Source organism: Podarcis gaigeae, assembly GCF_964106915.1.
Source record: "Podarcis gaigeae genome assembly, chromosome: 6".
NCBI lineage: Eukaryota > Metazoa > Chordata > Lepidosauria > Squamata > Lacertidae > Podarcis > Podarcis gaigeae.
In genome coordinates, this window is record NC_139682.1 from 98,404,038 (window position 1) to 98,431,690 (window position 27,653).

A 27,653-nucleotide genomic window follows, 5' to 3' on the forward strand; every position below is an offset into this window, starting at 1 on the left:
GATAGAGGTGCAAAGCACATTTAAATCTCTGGCACCTAAAGAATTCTAAACAAATTTGAGCTCTTTTAAGTACCTTGTGTGCTGGGCTCTTTATCTGAGAAAAGGTTATCACCAAAGTGTGTGATTGTAATAGCCCAGCGCAGAGAGCAAATCTCTGCTCGTATCTAGACTAACTAATCCGAAGTCTGTGGAGAAGGCTTGTCTGGATGTAGAGGCAACATTGAATATACTTCCATGGGCATGGGCGGCGGCGGAGATATTTTGTTTAAGGCTGCTATTGCTGCTGAGAAAAGTTCCACATTTGGTTTCACATCATATTCTTTCTTCTTGACACAGGCTGTTAGCTATCAGCAGGGTCAAATCTAACAACTTGATCACACAGAAGACTTGATCCCCACTTTGGGATGGTCTTGGGCATTGGGGTGCAGCCTTGGATAGAGCCTAAGATCTCTCATGAACTTTTACTTCCGCTTTTGCTTGCTGTGGCAATGGGAACCATCCAGCCCTGGTGAATATTTTACGTTTTCTCCCCTTATGGCTTTGATCTATAGGCTACCACTAAAACGAGGCTGCATTTTAAGCTGCATTTTAAATTGTATTCTAACATATTTTAATCAACTGGGTTTTTTTTGTTTTTAAAAAATGTTTTTACTGTATTTATATTCAGTGTTAGCCGCCCTGAGCCCGGTCTTGGCCATGGAGGACGGGGTATAAATAAAAAATTATTATTATTTTTTATTACTGCTTGGCCTGCTGTTGGGCAAAGCTGGCAAAACAGTGTCCGAGTGTCCAACCGGCCTGGGTGTCTGTACAGGTTTGGAGGCAGCAGACACTGGAGCATCTTCTGGGCTTGACTGACAGCCCAAAGCCTGCACCCCAAGGGGGAAAAGCAGCAGCCATGGTACCCAGAGGGTCACTAGCCCTGTGAACTGGTCTCTGTGCCCTTCCGCTGCAGGGAGAGGGGAGACACTGATAAACAGGAAGACAGACAGGTGTGCCGCAGAGGATTGTGGGGACAGGAAGGTGCGAGGAACAGTCAGCTTGCAGGGGAGGAAAAGGAGAGACCAGAGTATGTGCCAACCAAAATGTTGGCAGAAGGCTCCTACTAACTCGTTTTCATTAAAGCTTTAAAGACACAGTATATCTGATGGGAGAGAACATCATAGTTCTATATGAAAATTCTAGTAGTAAACGGAAGGTACTTGAAGGCAGAATGCTATGGAATAACTTTAGATGAATGGTCAAATTGTTCCACTTCTCATGGAACTCCTGAAGCACACAGACCCAACCACAAAGTGCTGTAGGCAGAAGAAACTCACTCTTTCCAGATGGCAATCAGCCTTGCTCAGCTTGGTGTGTTTGCGTAACTTGCCTTTGTGGAAGGCTTTTGCCTCACTCATTGGGTTTGAGACAGACCATATTTTCGAGAGAGGTGGTTTGAAAGGGATTGCCGCTCATCCCACGGTTGCCTCTGCGAAAATAACATTTGCATGCTCTGCTATCATCCTTGATCAGAGATGACAGATAATTGTGGTTGCCTTTCTCTGTCCACTTCCAGCGACAAGTGCATGCCTGACTCTAGTCCTAGTCAATATGTAGAGAGAGAAAGGGAGGGAATTATTTTTATATACCCTACAAACCTTGTAATGATCCTGCACTCACTGCACCATTCTGGCTGGAGGGATAAAGGATGGTAATCCATGCACCAGATTTTGATGGGGATCTCTGCTTGTATAGCACCATGATTATGCTGTCATAAACTCAGCATTGGGGCATCTTCTCTAACTCATCACAGAGCCACTATACATTCCCTCGGAGCTCACTCCAGCAATGGCGTAACATTGTTTGATTATATTTTTAAAAGAAGCCCATGGAGAGCCAAAGCAACATGGCCTCCCATCTATTTCTGCTTTGCCTGCACAGCCACAAGGGAGGATAGAGTCCGGCATAAGCCACTGTTAGAGCAGGGAACAGGAACAGGCCACCTTGTCCCACCCCTGAGCTCTGAGCCTGCAAAGATGTTCTGCTAATGCCGAAGTGGGGAACTTTATTCAGCATTCCTTTCTGAGAAACCTTCCAAGACCACACATCAGTGGTGGTTGGGGCCAACAGCTCCTTTCAGTTCTTCTCATTCATTCATTCATTTATTTATTACATTTGTATGCCACCCTATACCTGCAGGTCTCAGGGTGGTTTACGAAGGTCCACTGCATTACTGCCTTATGGAAACACATCATTCGGCTGTCTGCACTCTTCTCCTGTCCAAGGCCTGGCCCAGCCCAGCCTCAAAGCAGCCCATGGGTTCCTGCTATTCACAGAGCCCTGGCAGGAAACCTATAGCAAGAGGGGCTCTCCAGCAGCATGTAAACCACAGGCAGGAAACATGCATCTCAGGCTTTGCAGCATGTGGTGACATGAGTCTCCTCCGTAGAGAAGGTAGAGCCTGCAAGTGGGGGAGGGACTTCGTGGTGGGAAACCAAGTCAAGATAGCCAACATCTTCTCAGAGCTCTGAATGCCTATTCTGCCATCCTACCAGCTCCTATTTTAAGAATTGCCCTTTTGCTGATGCTGTTCAGTAAAAGTTTGGGCAGCACCCGCTGTCCTCCTTGGTGCTCATCTTGTGATCAAGATGGCAACCACCCCCAGGAAGAGGGTCTTGGTGCTACTTCCATAGAGTTTGGGCTCCCATGAATCTTAGCTATTGCCCTTCCACCTGAGTTCCAGCATGGGCAGAATAGCTGGATCCTCACATCTCAAGAGCTTTCCTGGTTGCTCATGGCATACTAAGCTATGCAGCAAGAAGAGTAGCAAATTAAGTCCTGCTGGCACAATAAGCAGCAGGCACAAGAGATTTTATTTTGTAGCTACTTTTTAATTTATGGGTTGCTTTTTTGCTAAAAGACTTCAAGTGGCTAACAAGCACTGGATTATTGGGGGGGTGCAGGTAGCCTCCTTGCAGAGGGCTCAGCTGAGTCCTCCTGAGGCATCTAGAGTCAGGCCTGGAGCTCGTGGGGCACTTAGTCCACTCTCCAGTCCTCCTGGCTCTGGCACCACCCTGGGTGTGTGCTGCTGGGACAGGGTGTCCCCTCCCTGCCCTTTGAGCCAGGAGACCACATCCAGGGTTCAAAACAAGGACCTGCAGCTGCATGAATCTGTGCTGTGCTGCCAGACTAGAGCTCAGATTACCACCCCGCTTGGTCCTGAGAGGTGGCTGGCAGCCTGTGCTCTGGATGATTTCCGATGCCCCATGAGGTCTGCTTTTCCTGCCCACTCCTCTTGTTGCTGTATAGTGAGAGACCTGCTCTATGGAATGTGGCCTGGTCCTGCCTGCTCCCTTCCATGCCTCCGATGTGATGGTTGCTGGCCAGTCTTTGCTCACTCAAGCACTTCTCTCCAGTTTGCTATCTCAGCATGCTGACTTATTGGGAGCCTCACTGCCTGCTTTGTGCTAACTCCCCATTGTAAAAAGTGTTCTCCCAGTAGAGCTTGAACCCTTTTCCAGGGAGGCCACAGCCTCTTCATGAATGTTCCCTGCATCAAGGGAGTTATGCCTGGCAGAGGCGCAATGCTGAGGTTGCCTGTCAAGGGGGGGGCATAGCTGGGGGTAGATGGAGACACAAACACCCATCCAGGGGATTCCTGGAACTTGTGTTGGCTGTGTGGAGGCTGCCCCAGGTGGGAGTCCATGATGCTTGTGTCTAAGAGGCAGTGCTTTCTGTATATGGTGGTGTTTTGTGTCATGGAAGTGTTCTGCTATAAATGTGGATGGTCGTCACACTCTGCATTGCGCTGCCATGATTGTTGGAGTGGCCATCAGTGCTGCCATCAGTGCTGGGGGTACACTTGATCGTTTACCGTGTTATTTCCACTTTACAGTGGTATTGTTTTTCTGACATCTTTGTTGCTAGGAGTGCAGAGGATCCCAACAAGAGTGTGCTGGCGTTACACTAAGATAAGCAGCTGTCAATGTCAGCAGCAGCAAAGGATATCTCTGCCCATGTATTAGGCACTTCAGCAAAAATTTCAAAAGCATTTAGGCTCTCACTAGAGCAAATAAGAAAACAGCTGGATAGGACAAAAGTTGTTGCCTCTCCCATGAATCATCATGCAATACAAAAGTCAGGGGGGTGTTCCCTTATCAACTTCTAGGAGACATCAAAGAGTCGAGAAAGGCCTAGATGTGGTTTGGTTTGTAATAAGAGTGAGTAGAAGCAAACAAATCGCAAGAGGAAGCTCATTTCATATTTGCACTTTGGAGGTCAGAAGTAAATAAAGAGGAGGAGAACCCAGAAGGAGCAAAGAGGACGGGAAGGATTGCAGTCTGGGCTTCCAAAATAAATTAATCAGGCTGCCAGGAAAGCAGCCAGTACTAGGCTAGGAGGAAAATGCAGGCAGCTGAAGAAAGTTTTAAGGTGGGAAACCGAAACCAAAGGTCTACCAAGTAAGAGACAGAATTTGAACAAAAAATGAATAGGAAGCAAAACTGTATTTTGCTTTTTGCTCAAAAGGTCCATGTTTACAGTGTTTGTCTCTGAATGCATATCATGTTTGGGTACATTTTGCATGAGAACTGCTTCTGCTCCCTGCTCTGCTCTGTGCAGGCAGGCGTCAGGTCTCTTGCATCTAAGCAGTGGGTGGAAGCTCTCTGAGGTTTTCTCCAGCTGTTTTCTTATTTGCTCTAGTGAGAGCCTAAATGCTTGGGTGTCAGCCCAAGAGGCTTTTCAGTGGTGGGCGCAGGTGACGTCTGGGGACACAGCGCAGGAAGAGAACCCTTCTCTGACGCAGCATCTGAGCAAGTGAGGACTCCAGAGACATGGCTCTCCCCACCCTGCAGCAGAACCAGCACTGCATTTATCCCCAGGTCTTCTGGACAAGCAGCAGTGGAGTTTCCAACTCTGAGTGTGCCCCTTCAGGACTGTGTCCCATCAGGTTTGCGCCCCACCAGGACATTCGCCCTGCTCTGCCTGTGCCAGAGACCAAAAGGAAAAAGCAGAACAAAAAAGATGGCACATGCCTGTGTTTCCTGGTGGTTTCTCTGCTGACCCTTCTGGCCCTCACTGGGGCTGGGCTTGCAATGTTTCAGATCTTCCATCTGCAGCAGGAACTAGATGCTCTGAGAGAGGTAAATGGAGGCACAGAAATACCAGAGGAGACCTGCGAGTGGCACACACCACTTGGGGGAAGGGAACCCAGGGTCCCTGGATTGGCAGCTCCTGAAGATGGGGCCCTCCACTGAAAGGGGCACAGGGTGATTTTTATTCCCAAGTGTGAACGTCTGCCTTTTACCTCCACAGCTTTCCTGCTCCAAGCAGGTGCCTCAATCTCCTGAGATGCTCAAAGGTGAGAAGTCCTTGTCCAGGGATGGCTGGGGCGGGGGGGGGGAGCAGAGCCAAATGGGTGGTTGTGCCTGGGCTGCCCTGCCTGCATTTGCAGTTCTTATAAAGTTTCTTTCATCTGGAATCACAATTGCCTATTTCTAGAGCTTATTGTTCTTGCCACTGACTTAAAGAAACTTGGGCCACTTTGGATATCTTGGCTCATTACCTGAACAGTGAAATGTTGAATGAAATGGCTGCATTGAAGTCCCAGTCCATGCTAGTTGCAGATGGACTTCTCTCTTTCTGCTATTTCTGTATCCCCAGAGCTTTTGCTGCTTTGGGGATTTCTGGACAGGTCTGTTTCATCTGCATTGGGCAGATGATACAGAGAGTGATTATAGCACACTTGAGAGCCATTTCTCTTACTGTCTGGCATATAATATTTTGATACAGAACTGTTTGTTGCTGTTCACAAGCTTTTAAACAGAAATGGTTTCATCAGAAAAATATGTGGTCTGCTGGTGGTGCTGGGTGCCATCGGCCTGTGTTTGAAGTCCAGCTCTTGTGTGAGAGGTGGAGAGCATTCAGCTCTCGGGAGATGGGGACTACTTCTTCCAACCAGCTAAGACCTGCAGGTGGGTGCATTTAAAGGCACTGCAAGAAAGCCCTCGGGGATCCACAGTGGATTTGGAGATGTGCCATTGTCCCAAACCAATCTCAAAACCAGAGAGCTGAGAAGTTTGAGAAAAACATTGGGCATGATCAATGGAAAATGTTGCTTCTGTGCTGACACTGCATGTAAGGATCTCAGGGTATTTGCTGGGAAACAAATTAGTCCTGGGTTGGGGGAGCAGCCAGAAGCTAGAATAAGATATTTGAAAAGCAGTCTGAGATGTCTCATGGGAGGGGACTCAGGAATAAGTTCAGTCATAGGTGGCTGTGTGGGAAACAGTATCCAGTCCATAAACTGGTCTGCTGAGGGAAATGAAATGTTAAGGCGCTCATATCTCACCTCAAGAGCTGCCCACCCTAAAGCGCAATTGCCTCTCAAAGAGGCAAGTTTAGCACTTGCGATCCCATTGATTTCAGTGCCAAAGGCCTGGGGGGGGGGGTAAAGCCTACTATGGCACACAGTGGCATAATTCTCATTGAAATGGATGTGACCAAAATGTGCTTAACTTTGGCTGGATCGCACCTCTCAATTTCTTCAGAGCTGACCTCATTGCTTCCCCTTTCCATTTCTTCTCTCTGTTGGAAAGGTATAACGCATTACTTGCCTTATTCTCTATTGCAATGTAGGATTTCTGAATGGAACAGCAGAAACGGAAGTCAAGAGGAGAGCACACTTGACAGGTGGGCAGCAAAACGCATAGCAAATAATCTTGCAAACAGCGAGGGCAAAAAAGAGCTGTAGTTGAGGAAACTAATGAACTGGCTGAATTGTACTTGGGAAAGTGGTTTTCATAACCAAATTTGAGAGACTTTGCTGTCTCTCAAAACTAATGGGAACAGGTCAAGGAAAGTGCCTGACTTAACCCTCTCTGCCCCATCTCCCCCTGAATTTTTCTCCCATCTTGGACTGGGCAAAATGTCTGGAAAAGGGACTACAGGGGGAGAAGTGGAAGACTGGGAGATGCTTAAGCATTTCTCTTTGCACCAAATCACACATTTCTCTCCCACTGCTTTTGAGATGTTTGGAAGAGATAAGATTCTCTGGCTCTGGGCTGATGGCCTCATCCAGATGAAAGCACTTGGCCCTCAAGCTACGGTACATATCCTGTACTCTTAAGAGCTGCACAGAAGGACAAGTTTTACCAAGCATGACATTGGTCATTCTTTAACTGGGGTGAGTAGTTGCAATCTTCCATTTGCTGCTCTCCTGCTGCCGTTGCCTGTTTGTAGCATTGGAAGAGAGCCGGCCCAGCCATGAGGCAGCGTGAAGCAACCACCTCCCAAGAGGCAACACCCTGCCTGCCCCATTGCTTCTGGTGTGTGGCGTTGCCTTGAGCAGAGAAGATGAGCAGCAATGGTTCCAGGTTCCAGGTTCTCAGTCAGCAGTGAGAACAACTGACATTCACACTGCAAAGAGCAAACCAGCAAATGGTATGGAGTAGCCTCCTTCAGTGCTCTTCAGATTAGACATAAAGGTCATTTTGCTGTGTTCAAAAATATTAGGAAATCTTGCAATATAGTGGGGTCTGAGAAACTGCTTGTTGTCTTATTTTCACCATGGCATTCCATGTTTCTAGGCAAAGCAAACCAGCGATCGCTCCCACTGGAATGGGAGAGTACCTATGGACATGCCTTCATTTCTGGTGTTACGTATGAAAACAGGGGTTTGGTGATCGATAAAGCTGGCCTCTACTTCGTGTACTCCAAAGTGTTCTTCCGGGGTGGGGCCTGCACCCCCCAGCCTCTTGATCATGTGGTTTTCAAAAGAAACCCATCTTATCCTGATATCCAGGTGCTGATGGAGGACCGAAAGATGAGCTACTGTGTGGCCAGGCACATGTGGGGCAGAAGCAGCTATTTGGGTGCTTTGTTCAACCTTTCCAGGCAGGACAGCCTGTATGTGAGTGTCTCAGAAGTCACGCTGGTGAATCCTGAGGAGTCAAAAACCTTCTTTGGCTTATATATGCTTTAGGGGCGGGTGGAAGATTAGCATTCATCGTGCAGTCTATGTGAAAATTCTGAGCAACATGAAAATGATTTGGGACAGCTGATGGACTGCAAACGTTGCTTCTCTAGAAAGCCCATCAGACTCCATGACTTCACTTTTTACACTGAGAAGTTCAAAAAAGGCCTGAAGTGGATCTCCACAGATTTAAACTGAGGGTCGACTTTTCCTGCTGGATTCCTTCAGAGACAAACAGCCTTGAACTACACATGACTTGCCAAAGAGTGCCAGGAAATCCTCCATTTGGGGAAAAGCAGGGATTTTGCGGCATAAAAACCTGTCCCTTTTGACCAAATGTAACAGCCAAATTTGGATCCATATTTGAAGAGATGTTCTTTGGTTGTGTGGCAGCTGAGGTGTGAAGGGAGCAGAAATGTTTTCTGTTAGTTCCTAGTGTGTGACCGCCTAGCTGCTAGTCTGGTTCCATCCAGCGTTTATGTCCTGTGCTGCAGCTTCCCAGTGAAGGCCTATTGGGTTGCTGTCATTCATCAGTCACACTTTTAAAATTCCCCCAGTGCCAGAAATGTAAGCCACTCTTTTTCAGCCTACCTCTTTGGCTCTAGAGGTAGCCAACTCTCAACGAAAAAACAAAACCCACTTTCCCACTTCTCTCTGTGCTCAGAGGCAGGCGAAGAGGCAGCACTGTGGATCACTGGCACCGTCCTCAGCATCCCTGATTCCCAGCACCGCCTGAGCAGTTCCGACAGTCTTGTGAATGTGATGTAAGATGAAGCACTTTCAGATGAGCGTGGTCATGAAACTTCAAATGAGACTAATTCCTATGCATTTTCCTCAACTCTGTGGGAAAATTTAGAATGATTTTTGTTTGGAGAGAAATTAAAGAAGTTAAAATATTCTGGCAGGTGAATACTCTCAATGTTTTGGGATCTCTTCAGTCTGGAGGGGGGCATTATTCACAACCCAGAAAGTAACATGGAGATGAATATGTGGGGAACCTGGGGTAGTTTGAGACTATCACTGTTTTTGGCTGGGATTCAGTCACATACTAGCAAATTCAGGTTGCACAGCTATAGTTGATTAGGAGCTCTTGCACAACAACCCTGCTTCCTAAAAATATTTTAAATTATGGCGCACATTAAGCAGAGTGACAAGCAAATGTAGTGGAATGTGTGGAATAACAATTGTTTTGATGCAATGTCATCTAGCCTCCCCACAAACAAATTGGACTGAATGCTCATTTAATAGCCAACTGTGTCTATTCTGAGCTGGGAAAGGGAAGGGAGGGCTGTGCCTCTGCAAGGCCTGGCTCATCAATAGAAAACTGTGGACACCCACCCAGGCGAGGGCCGAGGGCTTCACCTTGCAGGAACTAGCCTTTTTCTTGCTTCTGGGAATTGCATTTCTTTGAACGACAGCAGAGAGATGCCAGTTTCTGACCTCAGACTGCAAGAATCGGCTCACTCTGGTTTAGTTTCTCAGTAAGCTTGGTTTCTCAGGAAATGGGGCCTTTGGTCAGGAGACCTTTCCTTCTGTTGCAGAACTTTCCGTCTGCTGAAAAGTGCACCACAACGCTGTACATACAGTGGTACCTTGGGTTACAGACGCTTCAGGTTACATATGCTTCAGGTTACAGACTCCGCTAACTCAGAAATATTACCTCGGGATAAGAACTTTGCTTCAGGATGACAACAGAAATCATGCAGCAGTGGCACGGCGGCAGCGGGAGGCCCCATTAGCTAAAGTGGTGCTTTGGGTTAAGAACAGTTTCGGGTTAAGAGCAGACCTCCGGAACAAAGTTCTTAACCCGAGGTACCACTGTATTTGCATCTCATTGTCTGGTCTAGGTGGATTGGAAGCATTAATAAGAAAGAAATGCCCACTTGAAAGCCCTGGCTGGAACTTACTTATTCTAGAGCTGGTTTCAAGGAAATCTGAGGGTTGGACTATAGCCTTGGACCTGGAGACTAAATGTTTCTCTTCTAAATTTGGCTTTCTTGCCCATTTATTAAAAGCAGCTCTTCTTGGAATATGTAAGCATTTTAGCCAGATCTTCCTTGTAGACTTTGGTGCTGTGTGAGGTAAACTTTAATTATGAATTGGTCACAACAGGACAAACCTTAACCAGGCTGTGAAATTATTGGGAGAGAAATTAACTCTCTGACTGAGCACGGCCAGCTCACTTTCTGATGCCAAGTCGGCTGTTTCAAACACCTAAGCCCAAATTTGTTAAAGTACAAACCATTACAAGTAGTATCTTTTGATGTGGCAAAAGACATGATGTAACCTTAGTGTCAATGAGAATCTGACTTGAAAGGGCTAATTTTAGTCAAAAGAGTAGTTCCGAATGCTGAGAGAGAGAGAGAGAGAGAGAGAGAGAGAGAGAGAGAGAGAGGGGGTTAGGGTTAGCGACTACCTCCCTCTAAGGGAAAGGAAAAGGCTGACCTCTGTGCCTGATGTGCTAGACTTTTCTTCTGCTTTGACTTGCACTAGGAAAGAGTTTCTTGGGGGGGGGGGGAGCCTGCAACTTTCCCCCATGGCCTGAAGCGGCATCACATCACCTCATTCTGTTAGCCATGCCAACTAGCCCTTGAACATTTCACCTGTGGCTGCAGTCTGGGGTGAATATATTTTTGCCCCCACACAAAAAGAAAAATATCTGAGTGGAGCCAGATGCCAGGGGTTGCAGGTGCTTTCCCAAGGTTTGGTGTCCCTGAAATAAGGGACAGCGGAGACTGTGGTGTCTTTAGGATATACAATTTATTTATACATATCCACAAGCTGGTCCTATGATGGAGGGGCTCACAGCATTAACACCCCAGAAGGCTGTGCTTTTCCCATAGCCACAGCCTTGGATTCAGGCAGAAATCAAGCCTGTCTCTCTCTCTTAGGCTTCAGTCTGCAGCCTGCTTCTAGCTCTCGCACACAACTCTGGCATTTTGTCCTTCTAACTACAAGCTAGTTGGGGGGCAGGGCACCCATTTGATCTCTGGCACAGAGCCACTTCCTTTGTTAGCTTAATGACATATAGTTAGAGGGTCAATACCAAGAAGCTGGCCTGGCTATTCCAGCAATTGAATCCTTGCTGGATCCAGGGATTAGAAGGGACTCCGGCACACCCCAAACTCTCAACAGTATCTTTATAGCGTATGGGATGCTTTTCCAGGAAGCACATCTGCCTCCCCAAAAAGAAAACAAGGCATTGCCACAACATCCCTTGCCTATCATTTCAGAGAGTTGGGTCTGGAGCCCTTTATTAGAGGATGGGAGATCACATTTAGCTAGCGCCCTGGTCTCTTATACAAACGCAGGCAGCCGACAAGACTTTGAGGAGCCACCTTGTGACTGGCTCTGCAGCTCTAGACTGACAAGGAGGAAGATCTGAGATGAGATGAAACCAAGGCAAGGATTTCCACCCTCTCATGCCCAAGTCCCACCCTAATGTTGCAAGCAGGAGGGAAGCCATCTGCCCCATGTTTTGTGCAGGAACTCTGCCCCAGAAAAGAAAGAGTTAAGCACCCCCCCCCCCGCTGCAGTTTGCACTTCCGGAAACTGCCTCACACCCTAAGTAGGCAAGTCTTAGCCAGAGGGAGCTTTGTGGCCTGCATGACACACTTCACACCTCTCAATAGGAAACTCTGCCACATCAAATAGATCCTGTTACGCTCCTCTGTGGGGGAAAGAGCCCCTGTTTTCATACTTGCGGGCAAAAGAATTCAGAAACAGAACTACATCCTTCATGTGCCATTTATCAAGCCCCTTGCATCTCTCTTTTGGCACCAGAGAATGAATTTCCCAGTTGCTGGAAGATTCTGCAAACCTACCCCCAAAGTGGGGAGACTGTGGCTCACCCCACGGAGGAGCCTCGAAGGGCAGAGCCTCTCCGGAGCTGGAGGGCTGCACCCTGCACTCATCTCACAAGCTGCCCAGGAAGTGGCATTTATGATACTATCCTACACGTCAGTTAAAAACGAGAGAGTACTGCTATGGCTCTTATAGCAGGATGTCTGTAAAGTAACCCAATAAATTATTGATATCCATGCCGCAACAGAGCCCTGATCACTACAATACAAGAAGGCCGGGTAATGAAAGGAAATGTCAAGGGGTTTCATAAGATGTGCACAGTCCAGGGATTATGTCTCCTCTGTTCTGCCCATGTCACGACTCAGGTCCCCTCCCCTATCTCACTGTATAATAACTTTATTTCGTTGTAGCCCAGTAAAAGCAATTGTCTTTTTTTAAAAAAAGCAAATTCCCGTGCCCTTCCGCATGCAGAACAGGCTGAACTGGAGGTTTCCCTTGGGGCGGGTGTGCCTTAGAGAGAGGCGATACTGAGCTCTTTGCAGCCAGCTCTGCCTTGGGGGGGGGGAGGGGGGCGCATCCTGCCTGCTCCTCCTCCATGTCCCCTGGAGGGGCTGCTCTTTCCTAAGCAGGATTTGAAGATGGTTCCTTCAGACAAAGGAAAATGGAAGTTTCCTGCCGTATTCTGGCAGGTGTTTGGGGATATTGATGTCAGTAGTTGCTGCCGTGGTGTGGGCCCGTTCTTGTTTGCCTTTTCGCTTCAGCACTGCTCTGCTGCCAGTCCCTGCAGCTTAACGCTCAGCTTGATCCACTCAGGCTCCTGTGATTTGAATGGGGGACCCCTCCCCACTTTGTCCGCAACACCCTCCTGCTCACTGTCTGCCAGCATCTGCTTCAGATTTACATCAACAGCAAACCCAACCTGAATTGCCAGGTTTCAGCAGACATGGCTCTTGCTAAGTTGTCCCAGGCCCAGCTGCTCCCAGCTCCAGCCGGCTCTGCTCCATGGAAGCGAGTCGTGCTTCAGCCGCTGCACAGCATAAAATGAAAGTCAGGACGCAAGCCGGGAAGAGGGCTGCCATGGGCTGGTCGGTTTGCTCTGGGCTTCCAGGTAGGGACTTAATACGGCAAACGGGTCACTGGGGTTTTGAAAGCCACATTGGAAACAGCTTTGCATACTTACTGGATTTTCCCCAGAAAGGGAAAATCTGGATTACATGGAAATGAGGGGTAAAGCCTGGCATTTTGATTCCAAGAGGCAGGGGCGCCATCTAGGGGGGCCAGGGGGCTGAGGACCCCCAAATTTTCAAGGAGGGTCCAGGCCCCCTCAATATTCTGCAGCTACAATGGGCGGAACCCGTCGCGTGTGCCAAGACGTCACCTGGACCCTGCAAAAACAAACAGCCTGATCCTTGTTTTTACACGTTAAGCCATGCTGGCGCAAGGAAGGGGCAGCTGTGGTTCTCCAGAGGTTTCTGGACTCTCCTCAGCTGCAGCAAAAGTTTTCCAGTGATGGAAAATCTGTAAACTCTGAAGCACCACAAGTTCCCCATCCCTGAGCTGGAGAACGGGGAGTGAAGAGGATGCCTGTCTTGGCCTCTTGATAATGTGTGTGTGTGAATTTACCCCCTCCCTGCTTTCCTACTTGAGAAATGCATGAGGGGTTGCAGCAACACAGCCGGCCTGTGCCCTGGCCTCCCGCCCCATGTGGTCTTTCATTTAAAAAGGTGCCTTACATTCAGCTGAGAAAAGTCACAGGAACCCAGACAAACAGGTTTCTAAAATGCTTGGGAGACGGATCAAGCTTGTTTTCTCCTGCTCCAGAGGGTAGGACTCGAGGCAATGGCTTCAAAGTATGAGAAAGGAGATTCTGACTAAACATTTGGAAACACTTACTGACAGTAAGAGCTGTTCAGCAGTGAAACGGTTTCCCTTGGGAGCTTGTGGACTCTCCTTCACTGGTTGGGTGACCATCTGCCATGGATGCTTCAGCTGAGATTCCCGCATTGCAGGGGGTTGGACTAGATGACCCTTGGGGGTCCCTTCCAACTCTACGATTCTAAGATTCTATGGCAAGAGGTTCTACAAGAGAGAGAGAATCTGTTATCAAGATGGTGGTATAAGCGGCCATTATGTTGATCAGAATGTAGGTAGGTTCATGTGCATGGTTGAATCACTCTCTTAATTGGGCTCCTGTGACTTGGTCCTTTTCTTACTTCTGAGAGAGAGAGAGAGAGAGAGAGCCTGCCTCTGTTTGTTTGCCTAATACAGAGTCCAACTGTTGCTCCCTCTGGCTCAGTACTGCCTTCCCTGAGTGGCTCTCTGGGGTTTCATAAAGGACTCCCCCCCCCCCCCGCCCCCGGCCTAGTTGGAGATGTCAAGGATTGTACCTGGGAGCTTCTGCCTGCAGCTACACCTCTTTCCCCCAAAGACGGAGGCCTCAATTCTGCCATTCCTTGGTGAGGCTCCATCCTGCTAGACTGACTTGCCATCCTGGTGCCCTATGCATCCTCTATGCAGGGAACTTGCAGCAAGAGCACCTTGCAGCTACCTTCTCTCTTGCTTTTTCTAGTTCCTTCCTTGGCAAAAGGGTTTCATGACAGAGTTTGAATGAGTCTTCCCACCACAGACCTGACTCCAGGCTAACTTGAAATTCTTCTCTGTGCCCTAGAAACCTCACAGCCTACTGCCCGGAAAAAGTCCCAAGAGTTCCAGTATGCAGCCACTGGATGGCAGCAGTGACACATTTTTGACACTGGGCAAACCTGGCACATTTTTTCACCCTGGGAAAATTCCACACAAATTTCAATAGGAAAGGGACTGTTAACTAACTTTTGAAAGAAAATGACCCACAGTTTGTTTTTTTTTGCAGTCAGCAATGTGCAAAGGCCACAAATGCATGTGAAAAATCCTTTTCCAGCTCCTTCCTCCTTCCCTCCCTGTTTGTGCGTTTCCAGGTGGGGGGTGCAAAACAAGACCTGGCCTTTTCTTAGAGCCGGAATGGGGGACCTGTGGCTCTCAAGTCTTCTCATCCCTCACCATTGACTAGGCTTTCTGAGGCTGATGGGAGTTGGAGTCCAACAACATCTGGAGTCCATGGGCCCCCACCTGTCCTGGAGAGTCTGCTGTCTCTCTGCCTCTGTCTCTTTCTCTCTGTGTGAAATGTCTCCAGCCACCTAATGTGCCTTTCTCCACAATCATAAAGATAATTAGCGGTTTATCATAGTAAGAGTGCCACAAAAGAAGGTACTTTGTTTTGAACAATTGGCCACCAAATCTTGGCTCAAAGATATCTCGGCATCTGCAAGAGCCGCCCATTTTCTTTGCATCTAGAAGAAATCCAGTGCTGCTCTCAATGAAGCACAGCAGGGAAAATGCTGCCCAAATGAACCAGGTTAGCATTTCTAAGCAGATGGAACTTACTATTCTGCTTTTAAAATTGGGGTGTGTGTGTGTTTTGTTGTTCTTTGGTTTTTTTATGTCTTTTGGTGTGTTTTTTCTTGTATCTTTATGCTGTGGACCACCCTGAGATAGACACATTTAATAAATAAATAATTATTTTAATTGAAATCATTATGAGATAGGAGTGTTGCCTGCTAGGGATGCAGGTACCCCACTATATTATGATACAATGAAGCAGCTTTGGAAAACTTCTGAGAAGACCAGGCAGTAAGCCTGCGGGTCATTTGGAAACAGGCAGGTGTTGTCATGGCTATCGCTGGCAGACATCTCGGCAAAAAAACAAAAAGATGTTTGTGTTGTGACTTTCAGTAATCCAGAAATCTCAGGAGAGTGCCTCTGAGCAACAGAATGGGGAGAGGAATGCTGTTTTCATTTTAATGTTCCCTGATAGGCACCTTTTGCAGTCGAGGGGCATTGCTGCTGACGAAGCATCTTTGTGAATGGGAGCCAGCAGGACCTTATGCAAGTTGCAGAGGCTCCAAGGAAACATGCCCCATCCTCCCCCCCCCTTGATGACAGATGTGCATCCTGATGTCAGTGCTGAAGATGGAGCAACACCCCCTGCATCTCAGCTGCAGTGAGGCTTCCTGGACCTGGACAAGAGCCATCCCTCAAGGGAGCAGCACTTCGTATTGCCACAGCACACCAACATGCATATGGGGGCTATCAGGTTCTACCTTCCTGTTAGGTGGGATGGGTGAGGAACTTGAATCCCAGCCAGATAGAGGCATGTTGGGTACATGCTTCCCACATCCAAGAGTTTGGCCAACTGCCCATCCCCAAAGGAGCAGGTGTGCATTCGGGGGGGGGGGGGCGGCTTCCAGATCCAGCTTTGTCTCTGGTGGAATGACATTACAGCTACAAGTCCTCAAGGGAGTTGTGAATAAGCCCTTCAAGGACAGCCTCCAAATGCACTTCTCTGATTGACTTTTGCTCAGAAAATATGTCCTCTCACCAAGCCAAAAAATTAAGAAGCTACTGGACCTGCTGTAAGTTGTTTTCAATGGAAAGAGAAAGAATATAATCTGAATCTGTTGCCAGTGACTTCAGAAAATGCTGCCTTCCCATTGCAACTGGTGGTAATGAAGATGACATATTATGGTAAGATCAGGAAGAAGAGAACAACAATGAAAGTGACAAAGACGAAGAACGCTGTGATGACTAAACTGACTAAAGCATCTTTCTTTGAACTGAAAGATCTTTCTTTGAGCAGGAGCAGTGATTATTAAAATGAATAAAACATCTCTTTGGGAATTGAAAAACTTTCACAAGTGTGTTTGTTTGTTCCTGTAATTCTTTTTCAGTATATGCCTATATATTTTTTCCTTTCAAAGAAATCTCATTTTAGCAGAGTGGCCTGTATTTGGGGGCTGTCTGTATTCAGGTCAATATGGCGCTTACTCAGAAGTAAATCCCATTATGTTCAATGTTGTTTACTCTTGGTAAATGTGTTTACAACTGCAGCTTCCCAGCTTCTCTGTAGGTTTTATTATAAACACCCTTGTTTAGGAGTTTGCTGAATCCCATATTTTCATTTTTTTAGATTAAGGATTTATTTATTTTCATTTTCACCAATGAGCCAGTTGATGACAGTGAAGTAAGGGTGTGCAGATGTGGCAACAACTGGCATGACATGGGAGGCCAAAGCAAGCTGTGCGGGATCAGCACTCCAAAGTCCTTTGGGGTGGAAGGAAAATTTGACTCGGTGCTCTCGGTTCCATGTGAAAGTATCTAAGCTCAGAAGCAAAGAGCCCTGAGATACTTCAGCGGTGTCTCAACGGACGACAGCCTCTGTAAACAAGGCATTCTTTGCACCAGAGCGAGGTTTTATCTGATATTTCCCCCAACTATAGCTGTATTTTAAGAAGGGTTTCTGCAGCTTGTCACTCGTGACGAGGGAAGCAACTTGCTGTGATGTGGGTTTGTGGTGTCATGGGACCTTTTCAAATGTTAAGTCTGTTTATGACAAAAGCCAGAAAGCCCAGGGGTACTGCTGCTTTTCGCTAAATAAATAACTAAATAAATAATGTTCTACAATCTGCTTAAAGTGTATTATTGTTTAGGATAATGTCATTATTTAGGATGTAACCAGATCATGAGAAGTTCTGGCTCCATAGAAGACAGCTTCAAATATCCAAAGTTCTTCACATCAATCACCAACGCTTATTGTTGTCTTCTGGAACTTCTATAGATGTGGTGCCCACTGCCTTAGAGAGGGGATTAGCCACGCTCACCGTGCAGAGGACTGTCAAGGGTGCTCTTAGCCATAACAGCTCATGGAAATGCCAACTCAGGCACAGAATAACTCTGATTCTCTGAACTACTGTGGTACCTCGGGTTAAGTACTTAATTCGTTCCGGAGGTCCGTTCTTAACCTGAAACTGTGCTTAACCTGAAGCACCACTTTAGCTAGTGGGGCCTCCAGCTGCTGCCGCGCCACCGAAGCACGATGTCTGTTCTCATCCTGAAGCAAAGTGCTTAACCTGAAGCACTATTTCAGAGTTAGCGGAGTCTGTAACCTGAAGCGTATGTAACCTGAAGCATATGTAAGCCGAGGTACCACTGTACTATTTCTGGAGACAGACAAAAGAGAACGGTTGCCTCACATGCTGCATGTTGGGCTGCCCACTGGGAGAAGTTGGAAGCCGGGCTGCATGGCGCCTTGGTCTGTTCCAGGGGCACTTCTTACATTTTTATGGTCTTAGCTCTGCCTTCAGGTACATACAGATGTATTCAGTTGGGTGTCTGCATGTCCAAACATGTACAACTCTCTCCTTGAGATTCGAAACTCAGCTTTTCTTGTGGTGAGGTGCTGATTTGCATGCTGCAGAGGTCATTTGAGATATTCTGGAGGGGATCTCCACAATAATTTCAATGAACATGGAGGATGTGGGAGTGTGGGATTTTGTGTGGTGGTATCAGGTCTTCAAAACAATATACACAGGGCCTCCAGACACTCTGGTTTCTAACTTAGAAAGACTGGAAGGCAGCAATGGAACTCTGTGTAAAACTGTTGAAATTCCGGTGACATTTGCTATGGAACTATTGAAATTAATAGTTGACTCTCAAACAATTATTTTTATTTTCAAGGAAGATATGGAGCATCTGCTGAGATCACTTCTTGCACCACCTTGGCATGACAACTGAGAGCAAAATGCTGTGTTTTTGAGGACTACTTGCAATGTGCTCCCCTAGCTGAACAAACTGCTCAGACATTGTGAACTTTTTCACACTGGGGGGGGGGGGCAGCTTTTCAGATGCAAGACGGATGAGCTGGCCCTTTTCAACATTATTGCTGCCAGGGCCAGCGCCAGGTTTTGGTGGCCCCCTCCCCCCTCCTGGCCCATTCCTTCAAACTAAAACAAATGTTGACTGACATAGCAACCCCACCACTGGCAAAGAAAAATATAAACGTTTGAATTTCAATAATTACCTTTTAAAAGAGATCTGTGAACAGTACAAAACTGAGCAGTGTAACTTAGTGTCATGCCACAGTCTCAGTCACAACAAACCAAGTCCAAACCCAAGTTGCCTGCATTTGCCATGCTGGTTACCTGCAAAGTTCTTCTACCTGCAAAGTGCCTAACAGCTAACCTGTCCTGCTCCATTGAACTTATTCCCAACATGGAACAATTGGATCTGAACTGCCACCACTTGATGCAGGAGTGGACAGACGGCAGGTTTGAAGAATTTACTGTTTTTCACTAGAACTCACCAACCAGCTAGAACCCCAGAATCCACCAACCAAAGCAAAATGGCACACACTTAGAATTGGCCCCATGTATCTAACAAAATGGGCTTGAGCCTATGAAAATTTATGCAGTAATAAATTGCTTAGTTTTTAAAGTGCCACGTGACTGACTCTTTGCTGTTTTTACTTAGAGTTAAGGAATGCTAAACCCAGGGATATTTGTTCTGAGTACCAGGAATGAATGGAGCTTGTAGGGTTGTTATTTTTTTACACAAAAGATCACTTCTTTTTGCAACCATTTCTAAGGCTGTTTACTCACCCCATTCAAGAGTACCAAGAACAACACATATCCCCTAAAGCAAAGGCTGAAGTTCAAATGATGCAAACTTTTTAATTTAAATTAAAATCTTCTGACTATTATTGAAACTGAATTGATCTGTGCTGTAGACCTGTGCTTGTCTCTGCTGTCTCTGCTGACTGCTGCTGCTTGAATCCCTTTGCCCGCTTCCTCAGCCGGCAGGTATTTTGCACCGTCAGCTGGGGCTCTGAATAAAAGGAACTCCGCTCCCACACTCCAGGCGCACTGGCTGCCTGTGCCACAAGATCCACCAGCATGCAATGGCACAGCAGGGCACTGACCCTGGGCAAAAGTGCTGGGGGGCTGCCACGCACGGGAGCCCAACTGCCTCCGTCTGAAAGCATTGCCCCTGCACACCTGCCCTCCCTGATACATATGTTCTCTCGTCTAGGGATGGATGAATCCATCCACCCTGGTGCTTCCCGGTTTTCTAAGCTCAGATTTGATCCTTCACATTTCCACATCCATTTGTGACTTTAAAAATAATAAAGTCCTCAAGAAAGTTCATCAGCATCTTAGTGTGACTCTTTCCCAATATGCACATTTCTTTCTAGAGATTTTATGTCATTTTACCAAATATACACACACATTTTCTGAAATATACAGTGGTACCTCAGGTTAAGTACTTAATTCGTTCCGGAGGTCCGGTCCGTTCTTAACCTGAAACTGTTCTTAACCTGAAGCACCACTTTAGCTAATGGGGCCTCCTGCTGCCTCCGCGCCGCCAGAGCACAATTTCTGTTCTCATCCTGAAGCAAAGTTCTTAACCCGAGGTACTATTTCTGGGTTAACGGAGTCTGTAACCTGAAGCGTATGTAACCTGAGGTACCACTGTACTGTTATTCTAAAGCAGCAATGCTGCAGCAAGCAAAGGCTATAGCAGCTCAGTCTGCTGCTTGTGGCTGGAAAGCCAAACAGGAAGTATGTGACTGTTGCCATGAAAACGAAGGGGCAGTCCATTCTCCTTATTGAGCACAGGATGTGAGCTCAGGATGTGTTATATGACCTGTACAGGATGTACATGGGTGGAGTTTGGAGTTTCTCTCTGTTTGTTGAAGAGAGCAGACATCTTTTACTGTATGACTGCTAAAGACAGGAATAAAAGCATGTAGTTACATTTCTGTCTGTGTCTGATTCCCCTCCCTGGGGATATGCAGGGAGGAGGAGAAGCAGGAGAAGCAGTTGGTGTGTTTTCCTCACAGCCTGAGGAAAATCGCCGGAACGGACCTCGTGTATGTTTTATTCTGCCGGGAGTCGCCGGAGGGAGGTCTAAGGAATTCAGCCGGTGCCTGAATAGATAGGCACATACCTCTGAGACGGGCAAGAATTCCAACAGTGGTAGCAGAGGATGGTTGCTGTTTTCATCGACCTCTGCATCAAGAAGTGGCCTCCATGGAAGCCTGAGGTGAGAAAGCTGATTCTCTGCAGCCAGAAGCTGACCAGAGCAAGCTAGAAGTCAAGCTACGGAGCCCAGGTATGCGATTTTCGGGCTTAGAAGTGTGAAAGCAGATTGGTTCATTCTCTGCTTCAAGGGAGCAACGTTTGGGAAAAACAGCTCTGAGAGAGAAGAGCTCTGCATTCCAAACATTCCTGTGGTTAATCCTGTCCAAGGGAAGGAATGCTGTTGCTTAGCAACGAAGGCCAGTTTCACGAGAGGGCTGGAAGTCAGGCTTTGCCTCGGAGAGGCAAAAACAAGGTTTTGTTTTGACTTAGGCCCAAAGGAACTGTTGGAAAGGGACTTTCCAAAGCGGCCAGTGTTATAGCTGCCAGGTGCACAGAGTGTAAACAAGCCAGCTATTGGATTTTAGAGGCTTGTGTTTGAGAGTCAACGCAAGGACTCAAAATGGATGCCAAGAAGGGGGGAGGCCTGCCTTCTCCACCCTTCCTGACCAGTGACAATTATGCATCTTGGTCTATTAAGATGAAGGCCTTGCTGCAGAATCAGAGACTGTTTGGGGTGATTGAGAACCCCATCCCTGCAGCACCAACGCGTGCTTGGGAGTCACAGGATGTGAAGGCCAGAACTGCTATAATTCTGTGCGTGTCAGACTCTCAGCTTATTCACATACAGCATTTAGACCACGCGAAAGATGTTTGGGACACGCTGAGAAGGACACATCAGAGAGATGCAGGTTCTTCAGCGTTGCTGTATTTTGAGAAGCTGACCAACCTGAGGCTTGCGCCTGATGGAGATGTTCAAGCGCACCTGACGGAAATGAAATTTCTGTGTCAGCAGATGGTGGAACGCAATTTCCGTCTGGATGAGGAAGTGTTTTGCTTCATGGTGATCAACAGCCTGAATCGGACTTACAAAACCGTTGCCAGTCAGCTGGGGTCTCTCCCAGCGAATGAATTGACTTCGGAGAGGGTCTTTGCCGTCGTTCTGAATGAACATGACAGACTTGCCGCCCTGGAAGTCAAGGACAGGGGGAGACAAGAACGGAGTTCTGACACCCCCACTGCTGTTGCTACTGGAGAAAATGCTGTAGCGTTAAACGTTGTCCGATGCTACAATTGTGACCAAACTGGGCATCTTCAGCGGTACTGCAAGAAGCCACGTCAGAACAAAGGAGCCAAGGGAAGCTCCACAAAGTCTGAGGCGTCAGACAAAGGTCACACCAAGCCAAAGGCAAAGACTGCAAAGGCTTTGATGTCGCTAAAAGCCACACCAGAAGCAGGGAATTTCTTTGTCCTAGACACTGGGTGTACGCAGCATATGTGTCGACACAGAGGACTATTTTTTACGTTTAAGAAGCAAAGCTTCGCGGTACAACAGGCCAACGGTCAAGAGCTGGAAGCCACCGGAATTGGGACTGTGTATCTTGAAAGTCTGAACTTGACTATAAACAATGTATATTTGGTTCCAGAGTTGAAGTACAATCTGCTCAGCGTTTCGCAGATTGCCAAGAAGGGACTAAAACTGTCCTATGATGATCAACACTGCGAGATCTACAAAGATGGAGAGTTGTATCTTTCTGCCAAAGAGAAAGATGGACTGTATTTGTTGACTTTTGATCAAAGTGATTACATGGAATGTAATTCTTGTGATTCTAACATGATTTCTTTTGCAGGTGTAGCCAAGGAGAACACCAAGAAGGTGACCTCGAGGGTCAACAGGGCATTTCAGCGGGTGTATGCTGATGTGATTGGTCCTTTAGCACCATCTAGAGGCAATGCAAAGTATTACCTAATTTGTGTTGATTCTTTTACAGGTTTTGTCTGGATTTATCTTTTGGAGAGACCGCAAGAAGCCTTAGAAAGGTTTAAAGAGTTTTGTGACAAGGTTAAAAATATGCATGATGCTGACATAAATTGTCTTTGCACAGATGAGAAGCCAATTTTTCTTTCACAGGATTTCCAGAGGTTCCTGAAGAAGAAAGGGATAAGACACAAAATTGCTAGTTCCGAAGAAGCTTGGAACAGATGTGTCTGTGTTAGGGTGAACAAAGAATTGCAAAAGGGAATGCATGCGCAATTGCTTAGTTCACATCTGCCACATGAGTACTGGGCTGAGTCGCTGATGTCATTTTGTTATACGTGGTTGAGAAAGTTTTCAAAAGAGTTGGGAAGTTCTCCTTTTGAGAAACTGTTCCATAGAAAACCTTCTGTTGCCCATTTCAAGGTGTTTGGGTCTCATGTGAGGACAGAAGCTCCAGGTGGAGTAAAGAATGCCAGAGGCATTTTTGTGGGTTATGAAAAGGGTCTCTACAGAGTAATTTTGTCTGAATCTGGTAAGGTGATTCTCACAAAATTTCTAGAGAGTGCTCCTGAACAGGAGAGAGTGATTGTTCACACATTTCCCACAGGAAGTGATGATGATTCTGATGATGATGATGATGTTGATTTTATTGAGTTCAGTAGTACTGATGATGACAGCGATAGCTCAGACAGCTCAGTTGTCACAGTCATTGAGAGGAAATCTCACATAATGACTAGACCCTCAGAAGAGGAGGATGAACCACTGTTTACAATTGGTACTGGTTCTCCAAAGAGTCCAAAGGTTGAACCAGAAAGCAAAGAAGAGCAGCACCTCTTACGTAGGTCTGAGAGAGCAACGAAGGGTGTACCACCCAAGAGGTATTCACAAGAGTTTGCTAACTTAGCTGTTGCTGTTGTAAACGACCAAGGTCAAATTGAAGCTGTGTCTGAGTCAGAGACAAAGGCACAACAGAGAGTTGCTAACCAAGGTAATGCAGAAGCACTCATTCCTTGGAAGTCACACAACCAGAGAGGTACATTGGTAAAACCAGTGGCGGGTAGTTCCAAGGATGGAACTGAAACAACAGGGGAATGTTATAAGTATAACAACTGTTTGTTTTCTTCTCTGGATGACGCTTTGCTCGCAGCATGCATTGATACTTTAGGGGGAGTATGTTATTCTAAAGCAGCAATGCTGCAGCAAGCAAAGGCTCTAGCAGCTCAGTCTGCTGCTTGTGGCTGGAAAGCCAAACAGGAAGTATGTGACTGTTGCCATGAAAACGAAGGGGCAGTCCATTCTCCTTATTGAGCACAGGATGTGAGCTCAGGATGTGTTATATGACCTGTACAGGATGTACATGGGTGGAGTTTGGAGTTTCTCTCTGTTTGTTGAAGAGAGCAGACATCTTTTACTGTATGACTGCTAAAGACAGGAATAAAAGCATGTAGTTACATTTCTGTCTGTATCTGATTCCCCTCCCTGGGGATATGCAGGGAGGAGGAGAAGCAGGAGAAGCAGTTGGTGTGTTTTCCTCACAGCCTGAGGAAAATCGCCGGAACGGACCTCGTGTATGTTTTATTCTGCCGGGAGTCGCCGGAGGGAGGTCTAAGGAATTCAGCTGGTGCCTGAATAGATAGGCACATACCTCTGAGACGGGCAAGAATTCCAACATGTACATCTTATTTGGTCAAAAGAGTACATCACAAAATTCAGAGAAACATACATTTTGACAGATAGCTGTTGGCGTAAGTGTGAATTAGGTAGGTCCCCATGAAAATGTGAACACTATTGTCTTTCTCAAACAGGAATTACTGTGATGTAATGACAACTATATAATGACATTGTTACATGAGATTATACGATATAATTGAGTTCCAGTGAGTTCTGGCTGAAAAAAATGCCCTGGATATAATTATGAGCTAATTTTGAGGGAAATCACCAAAAACGACACTGCCAACATGGGTTGCCATATGACCGGATTTTCCTGGATGTTTCATCGAATTCCGCCTGGACACGGTTCTGATGGCCAATTGCCAGCTATGTCCGGGAAATCCCAGACACATGGCAACCCTAGCATAGCAGCAGCGGGGGGGGGGGGGACGACTCTTCCCTCTTAGTGTGTCTTAATGAATAGTTCAGAGGACAAATATCTCAGAGGACAAAAATGGTTTCGAAAACAGAAATATGGATCCTCTTCTCTGATCTTCATGCTTATTACCAGGCTCCACATAGCCCCCTCTTTTTAGTTTTCAACAGAAGTGAGTTTGAACTCCGTCTTTCTCATGGTCCTTCAGTGAACTGCATATAGCTTTGCTTAGTTTAAAAGGAATCACAACTGGTAGCACTCTGAGAGCCAAGGTTTTCATTGGTGAGGAATTCATACGCCACTGATGCCATTAAAGAAAGGATTTTTTGGGTCAAAGTGTGAGATGATGAAGACAATGTGATGTTTTCAGAACCACCTTCACAGAACACTGCCAAAGAAATACAAATTGCGATAGGACACACTGGACCCTCTAAGTTGAGTGTCCATGTTCTAGAGAATTCCTGAGCTCTCCGGTTTGGCCGTTTCAAACCGCTGCTGCATCAAACAGAAGCCTTTGCTGGCTAGAATTTAAGTGAGTAATAACTAGAACACTGATGAGTTTCTAAAATAATCAGTGAGGGCCCTTACAGAAACCACACGGCAGACCTTGATCTGATATCACAGGCATTAGGAGAATGGAATTCCCCCCTCTTTTCTTGCTGCCTGAACATACAAACATTTTACAAATGAAATTAAGTGGGAGAGAAGTCTAGATTACCATCAGCATCATGATCAAAGTCATTATAGGTCATAATTACAGTAGAAGTACAAGGTGGAATCTAAAGAACCACATTATTTGTTCCATGTTCCATCAGCCCTCCCGGGGGGGGGGGGGTACAGGGGAGGCAGTGGCTGCCCCCTATCAAGTAAATAAATAAATGATCAAATGCATCACAGATAGCTGGGTTCTGCCCTGCCCCCAACCTAAATCCCATGGCAAATGGCTTTTGAATTTGAAACTGATTGAACTTCCCAAAGCATAAGAGCACAAGATGAGCCTGTGGATGAGATGAGCAGCCCCTCGAGTCCAGCATCCAGAGGCCAGCCAGTGGCCAGCCAGAGGCCTGAGAAGCCTCCAAGCAAAGCCAACGAGGGAAGAATGGAGAACGAAACTGATGGAGTATGCAGAAATGGACAAATTAACTGGGAAAATTCGAAACCAACGCGATCAGAGATTCACCGAGGACTGGAACAAATTTACAGAGTATATGAAAACTGTGTGTGATCACGAAATAACGCTTGTTGGATTTCAAGAAGCTCTGTGAAAAAACAAACTGGAATGTCACTTAAAAGAGAATATAAAATAGGGATTGTCAAAGTGCAACATAAATGTATGAAATGTGAGAAGTTGTGATAAATATGAAAATTGTCAGATAGGCTGATGGAAGTCAAAAGGAATGTATAAGTTAAATTGGATGTTTAATTACAAAGGGATTGGTTATTGGAAATTTGAATAATTTTTTTATTTTTTTAAAAAAGAGAAGCCTCCAAGCAAGAGGGTATTTGGAAGCTTCCTGCCTCCGACAGTGGAGCTAAGAGCAGAACCATCGGGGTTAGTAGATGCTGACAGCCATCTTTCGAAGCCATTCCAGCTGAAGGCCTTCGTCATGTGGGAGCTGAATGGCTTTTGTCTGCTCTGTCTTCCAACATTCAGCTTTGCAATAAGAAACTCCATCCACTTTCTCTGCACCGTGCATAATTTTTCCACAAACTTTGATCATGTTGCCTCTTATTATTTGCTTTTTCCCTAAACAAAAGATTCCCACATGCAGTAAGCTTTCGTCATGGGGAAGTTGCTCCACCCTCTGGTCACTTGGATTTGTTAGGATATAGTTCCGTTCCACCTTAAAAGGGAACAGGCCATTGTGTGTCACATGCCTGATTACTTCCAGCACTCGCTGGGAATTTCCGTTATATGTTGCTTTTGCAGTTCTTCCTGACAGTATCCCAACAGGATTGCCCTTTTCTGAAACTCTTTCAGTTCTGTTCTCTCCTTTCTGAGGTTGGGCCACCGGCAGTGGCGTAGCGTGGGTTGTCAGCACCCGGGTCAAGGCAAGTAATTTGCGCCCCTCACCCGTGGATTTGTGCCCCCTAACCTCCAGATGTTGCGCCCGGTGCGGCCGGGCCCCCCCCCGCACCCCCCACGCTACGCCACTGGCCACCAGAGTTTCCCTGGTGTGCCCACATCATAGATTTGTATAATGGCATTATGAGATGGGCAGTTTTATTTTCAATTCCTTTCCTAAAGATCCCTAGCACAGAATTTGCACTTTTAACAGCTGCTACTCAGGATTGACTTCTTCTTCAAGCTATCAGCTAGGAACTGAAGGTCTCATTTCTGGTCAGTCATTGCCACTTCATATCCTATGAATACAGTGGTACCTCGGGTTAAGTACTTAATTTGTTTGGAGGTCCGTACTTAGCCTGAGAACTGTGGAGACAATGGAATAATAAAAAAAACATGGATTAAAGATATAGATGCAGTAGAAAAGGTTTAACAACAGAACCTATGGAGTGGAAGGTGGGAAGTCCAAAGATTTTGGACTCTATTTCATTTGTGTGGCTCAGAAATCATTTCTTCCAGTTTCAGTACTGTGGTGACCCCACTGACTAATATGGCTCAGTCTCAAAATACCAAGGAGTTTCAATCATTCTGAAAATCCATACTTTCTCCTTTCTAGATTATGGTGGAGATTATTTGCTGCATCTGCAATGAGATAATAAATGCCACCAGAGATGGTAATCGTTTCTCCTCAAATGGGTATGGAACCTTCCTGAGGACCAGATGGCTTGGGTGGAAAGCTGCTAAAGGCAGCATTCCAGGTGTAGGTGGGGCCACATGGATACACATTGTTTGGAAAGAAGAAAAGATAGTGAAAGGGGGAAAGAAGCAGAGGAAGGAAGGAAGGAAGGAAGGAAGGAAGGAAGGAAGGAAGGAAGGAAGGAAGGAAAAAAGCAAAGATTTACCTGGACTGGGGTGGGAGGCAGTAGAGAGAACAGAAAGCGTCTAGCCTCAGAAAGAGGGTCACCTGAGTCAGATGGAAACTCCTGTCAGTGTGGCTTTTGCTCTTCTCTTGGTTTAATATTGGAGGGAAATGAGTG

General features: G+C 46.5%; 1 protein-coding gene across 1 annotated transcript; it reads left to right on the forward strand.

Annotated features, from left to right (window-relative positions):
* The first annotated feature begins 4,707 nt into the window (after positions 1–4,707).
* Positions 4,708–8,852, forward strand: FASLG (Fas ligand). The gene is made up of 4 exons (XM_083745974.1): positions 4,708–5,123; positions 5,296–5,341; positions 6,619–6,672; positions 7,569–8,852. The coding sequence occupies exons 1-4, from the start codon at positions 4,815–4,817 to the stop codon at positions 7,961–7,963; spliced, it is 804 nt and encodes a 267-aa protein (XP_083602100.1). The 5' UTR covers positions 4,708–4,814; the 3' UTR covers positions 7,964–8,852.
* Positions 8,853–27,653: the final 18,801 nt, after the last annotated feature.

Coding starts and splice junctions, on each gene's coding strand:
- FASLG (XM_083745974.1), top strand. CDS start 4,815: ATGGCTCTCCCCACCCTGCAGCAGAACCAGCACTGCATTTATCCCCAG. Junction 5,342..6,618: donor ATCTCCTGAGATGCTCAAAG/GTGAGAAGTCCT, acceptor ATTGCAATGTAG/GATTTCTGAATGGAACAGCA. Junction 6,673..7,568: donor GAGGAGAGCACACTTGACAG/GTGGGCAGCAAA, acceptor CCATGTTTCTAG/GCAAAGCAAACCAGCGATCG.